Source organism: Triticum dicoccoides, chromosome 2A, assembly GCF_002162155.2.
Source record: "Triticum dicoccoides isolate Atlit2015 ecotype Zavitan chromosome 2A, WEW_v2.0, whole genome shotgun sequence".
NCBI lineage: Eukaryota > Viridiplantae > Streptophyta > Magnoliopsida > Poales > Poaceae > Triticum > Triticum dicoccoides.
Genome location: NC_041382.1, coordinates 212,078,906 through 212,084,602, shown reverse-complemented (window position 1 = coordinate 212,084,602; position 5,697 = coordinate 212,078,906). Strand labels below are relative to the sequence as shown.

Below are 5,697 nucleotides of genomic sequence, written 5' to 3'. Positions count from 1 at the left end.
TCGAGGCGTGGGCCCTCCTTGGCAGTGACCCTGCCCAGTGTCCCAGCTATGTCAGCGGGGCTGACACATAGGCAACTGACAAGTGGCTTATGAGAAGTGAATTGACGGGTCAAAAAGGCTAGGAAATGGCAGATAGCACTACAACTCTTTTCGGGTGTAGTTCATTGATTTTCTCTGAACTAGGTAGAAACTAGAAGCAAGTACGGTTTTGAAAACAGGCCAGCCTGCAGTAATAGCTTCAAAGTCGTCAGCGAAAAGCATTCTGGTAGATATAATTAGTGTGATGCGTCCATCCAAGCCGTCATCGGACAGTAACCTTTGGACTGTGTATCTGATGCACATCAACCGGGTGCACGATCGTTTCACACGCTGAGACGCAGACCGAGATATACTACTACAAATAATTGTGTTTCATCTCGGCTCAGCATGGTTGTTCCAGGTCGCAGCGGGGTCGTTGGTATTTACACGTGCAGGGTAAAAACGAATGCTCGTCAATTGCTATCTGCGTAATCAAATTCTTGCTACCTGACGAATTTTGCTTCCTTTCTGCCGCACTATCAAGAGAAGTTTTCTTTTGTTGCAACCTTCCTGTCGACTGTCAACCCGGCCAATTAGACCCAAGGAACCCTCGCAGAAAAATCGGAGAGAACAATTGACAGCAACCAACCACCATCTTGTTGCAGCCTTTGACTTTGCCAACCCGTTTAAATTTTAAAACGAGAGCAACAAGCTACGGGGAACCACCATCAGAAAAATGAAAGAGGCCGGCATGGCTGGCGTCCTGCCCTGCCTCCTCGTCCACCTCCTCCTCTTCCTGAAGCCACGCGCCATCGCCGCCGCCGCCTACTCGGAGTACTCGTGCAATGGCACCACCGGCAACTACACGGCGCGTGACGCCTTCGGGGCCAACCTCGCGCGCCTCACCGCCGAGCTCCCCGCCGACGCCTCCACCTCTCCGTCCCTCTACGCCTCGGCGGCCATCGGCGCCTCCCCCGACAAGGTCTTCGCCCTCGCGCTCTGCCGCGGCGACATCACGGACGCCAGGGCGTGCTCCGGCTGCCTCGACAACGCGTTCACGCAGCTGCGGGCGCTCTGCGCCGGCGAGAGGGACGCCACGTTCTACCACGACCTCTGCACCCTCCGCTACTCCGGCGAGGACTTCCTGGCGCGGCCGGACGACAACAGCCCGGTGATTAACGGCATGGACGTGAACGGGTCGACGTACGCCGCGTGGGACAGCCGGAACGCCACGTCCCGGAGCTTCTTCCTGTCCCTGGTCGGCACGCTGTTCGGGGAGATGTCCATGTACGGCGCGTACAACTCGTCGGTGCGCCGGTTTGCCAGCGCCGTCATGTACATCAACCCGCAGCTGCCCACGGTGTACGGCCTGGCGCAGTGCACGCCGGACCTCTCCCCGGGGCAGTGCTGGCACTGCTTCCAGGGCCTCCAGGAGCAGACCCGCCAGTGGTACGACGGCCGCGAGGGCGGCCGCATCGTCGGCGTCCGGTGCAATATTCGCTATGAAGGCTACCAGTTCTACGACGGCATGGCCAACGTCAGGATCGGCACACCCGGTGGCTCATCTTCACCAACAGAAAGCAATGGTAAGGGAGAGCGTACTGTGTACATCCTTTTTTATTTATTTCAAGAGCCATAAAAACATGAAGAACTGGCTGTACTTAATTTGTTTAACTATTTTTTGATTTTTATTAGTTATACTATTGTTTCATACTCCTATATATTTTGCTTTGTATCGCTCAGGAAGCAAGCACATGCAGACCCTAATAATCGTTTTATGCGTGTCCGTTACGGTGTTCTGTTCTATGTTGGTTGGCTGCCTTCTCCTCATCAGAAGGCTAAGAAAAGGAGCTGGTAAGGCCAAGACAACACGTTGCAACAATATTCCGTGCTTTTTCTCGGCACCATTTTAACTCATGCACTACCTGCAAATACAATCAATTCAGGAAACACGAAATTAGAACAAGGTCATAAGAGGAACAACTCGAAGACAGAGGAGGCGCTGAAGCTGTGGAAGATCGAAGAGAGCAGCTCAGAGTTCACCTTGTACGACTTCCCTGAGCTCGCCGCTGCCACGGACAACTTCTCCGACGAGAACAAGCTCGGACAAGGCGGCTTCGGTCCGGTTTACAAGGCAAGCGGATACGCCATTTAACCATGTAATAATGCAATCGGTTGATCGATCAAACGCTAATTTTTTTGTTGTCATTTTGTTTCTTTGCAGGGAAAGTTTTCTGACGGAGCCGAGGTGGCGGTGAAGAGGCTGGCGGCGCAGTCCGGGCAGGGGCTTGTGGAGTTCAAGAACGAGATCCAGCTCATCGCCAAGCTGCAGCACACGAACCTCGTCAAGCTCGTGGGCTGCTGCGTGCAGGAGGAGGAGAAGATGCTGGTCTACGAGTACCTGCCCAACCGAAGCCTAGACTTCTTCATCTTCGGTAAATTACTACGTGCAGAAGCTTTTCTTAAGACCATCTTCAGTTCTTCCCGTGAATGCTACCACCAGTAGGAAAAAAGCTGATATGATATGGTAACTTTTTGCAATGCAGACCAAGAGCGAGGTCCGTTGCTGGACTGGCAGAAGCGGCGGCACATAATGGAAGGGATCGCGCAGGGGCTCCTATACCTGCACAAGCACTCCCGGGTGCGGATCATCCATCGGGACATGAAGGCCAGCAACATACTGCTGGACAAGGACCTCAACCCCAAGATCTCCGACTTCGGCATGGCCAGGATCTTCGGCTCCAACATGACGGAGGCCAACACCAACAGGGTCGTCGGCACCTAGTAAGAGAAAAAATAAAACTGATCAAACTTTTTTACCCATTTTTAACAGGCAAACCCTGATGAATACCGAATTAATGCAGCGGCGTGCTGACTGGATTATAGTATATATATAGTAATGCTCCACGTTTTGTGTTGTGCCGCAGCGGTTACATGGCACCTGAGTATGCTTCAGAGGGCCTCTTCTCGGTCAAGTCTGACGTCTTCAGCTTCGGCGTGTTGCTGCTGGAGATAGTGAGCGGCAAGAGGAACAGCAGCGGCCACGGCCAGCACTACGGAGAATTCGTCAACCTCCTCGGCTACGTAAGCTTCTGCTGAATTTTTTAGTTGCATGAGTTAACTAGAACAGACCACACGCTTCCGACGAGCTTAGACATTTTTAAAACCCTAGCTCTTCTTGTTCCAAGACTAAATACAAAACGAGCGGCTTATCCGTTACCAATATGGTCAAAAACGTCGCTCCTAGTGTTCACATCAGCAACGTAAGCCACTGACAGCAACGGTCTGCAGAACCCCATTAACTAATTGCGCCGTATGATTTTGGACGACAGGCATGGCAGCTGTGGAGGGATGGGAGAGCGTTCGAGCTGGTCGACCCGACGCTGGGCCACTGCAGCGAGGTGGCGGACATCATGCGGTGCGTCAAGGTGGCGCTGCTCTGCGTGCAGGACAACGCCATGGACCGGCCGACGATGACCGACGTGACGGCGATGCTGGGGAACGACGGGGTGCCGCTGCCGGACCCGAGGCGGCCCCCGCATTTCCACCTCAGGGTCACCAGCGACGATGAGGAGGACGGCGCCGGCGGGTCTGGGGCGCGGACACGGTCCACGCACTTCACCGGATCGTGCAGCACCAACGACGTGACCATCAGCACCATCGAGGAAGGGAGGTGATTGCTTTCTCCTATTAGTGAGTGGGCCACGTGTCACGGTGTAGGGTTGAGATGTTTCCGGCTGTGGCGCACTGGCATATGTCTCGCTCGTGTCAGGGTGTCGATCACCGTTGTTGTACAGATCATACGCTATTGCATAGGACAAGAAGAGCCCTAAAATTGTACGTACGAACTATACTGCTGGCAGTGCTTTGACGAACGAAAAAGGAAAAAGGAAATGTAGTGCTACATGATATAGACAGGATGCAAGGGAGTCGCAGAGCGTTGGCTCTTGACAGTAACATATGTGAGGGTAGGTGTGGTATGCCGGCGACAATTCAAGCCGTGCAAATGCGAACCTGATGATGGTCTCTTGACTTTGCCAGTTTGGAAGAGTCCTTTTACGGTGCCGGAGGCCAATATGGGTATGGTTTGTGTTTTCCATCCCCTGTGCTCTTGTATCATACTCTCTCCGGTCATTTTTAGTCCGCATATAAGATTTGTCCGAAGTCAAAGTATCTCAACTTTGACCAAACTTATAGAAAAAAATATTAACGTTTATAATGCCAAATCAACATTGTTAGATTCATTATGAAATGTAGTTTCATAGTATATATATTTGATATTGTAAATATTTGTACTTTTTGATATAAATGGTCAAACTTTATAAAGTTTGACTTGACAAAAATCTAATATGCGGAGTAAAAAGGACCGGAGGGAGTACCAAAATTTTGTCAGAAAGTCTGAAAGTGCATATTCTTATCTCGACCATTTTTCTATGTCTTTGAATTGACATCCAACCATCCTCATCTCACATCTCGCACACTCTCTTTTTGCGTTGGCATGTCCCACATACTAATCAGAGACTAAAGTTGCTCTTAGATTGCACTTTCAAGAATGAATTGCATGCTAACTAATGTGCAAATTTAACTGAATCAGATTTAAGAAAAATTTAGGCAACTGAAATTAGAAAAAGAGAACTAAAAAGATACACACCTGATTAGTGAATTAATCTATTGGCTTTAGTTCTCATATATGAAGAAAACCAAACTAGTAGTAGATTGTTTTTTTTTTTGTTTTGAAACAAGGCAAAAGATTTGCCATTTTCATTAATTAAGAAGAAGGTTTAGACATAAGCCGCAAAGCGAGAAAAAAAAGGCCTACTCTCGCGACATAAGTAGGCTCAAATGCTTGGCTCCAGCAAGCGCCCAGAGGCAGGCTTCCTCCTTGATTCTGCTGATGACGGTCGTTGTTGGAGCGGCCATGTTGCGAAAAATTCTTGCATTTCGTTCCTTCAAAATTTCCCATGAAACCAGCATCATGACTGAAGCAAGGGCCTTCCTGTGTTGGTCTCACACGCCCACAACCTTGATCCAGCAAGCTCTAACCGAATCCTCATTCCGCCAAGTCAGTGGTGTGTAGTCGTGAATGCCAAGCTAGACGATGATCTCGTTCCAGACTCTACTTGAGAATCGACATTGAAATAACAAGTGGGCTGCAGATTCTTGCACTTGTTTGCAGAGGGGGCAAAGGCCACAGTTAGGCCACCCCCACTCGGTTGTGAAGAACCAACCAGGCAAAGAATTTGCACTTCGAAGGGGCCCACATCTTCCAAATCGTGGCATTGTTGGTGCTGTATGTTAGGCCTGCAAATTGCGCCAAATATGTCGTTGATTGTAATCTACACATAAATGATCTAGCTACTAGTTGTAGTTTGTGTATCGATTTAGAGGTAATTACATCGGTGGTGCTTGAACTTGCCCTGCATGTTCAGTTTAGTGTCTGAAGTTGAAAAATACATCGAACTGGTTCTAAAACTTGGTTGGCGCATGCAAATATGGTGCTAAACACATTTGTAGACATATAATGTGCTGACATGGCACCATATTTAAGTGATGTGGCATGGGTCCACTTGTAATAACGAAATATGATTTGTACGATGCAAAAAATGATTATTTAAATACTATGACTAGTGGGTCCTGGCTGTCAGTCCAGAAGGAAAATTGAAATTAAAAATCGTGCTT

The 5,697-nt window shown here is 49.4% G+C and overlaps 1 protein-coding gene across 1 annotated transcript; it reads left to right on the top strand.

The window, feature by feature from the left end:
- The first annotated feature begins 755 nt into the window (after positions 1–755).
- LOC119354269 (putative cysteine-rich receptor-like protein kinase 20) lies at positions 756–4,212 on the top strand. Its single transcript, XM_037620985.1, has 7 exons — positions 756–1,604; positions 1,762–1,872; positions 1,965–2,152; positions 2,243–2,453; positions 2,565–2,802; positions 2,946–3,102; positions 3,351–4,212. Exons 1-7 carry the CDS (start codon positions 770–772, stop codon positions 3,693–3,695), a joined length of 2,085 nt encoding a protein of 694 aa, XP_037476882.1. The 5' UTR covers positions 756–769; the 3' UTR covers positions 3,696–4,212.
- The last annotated feature ends 1,485 nt before the right edge of the window (positions 4,213–5,697 follow it).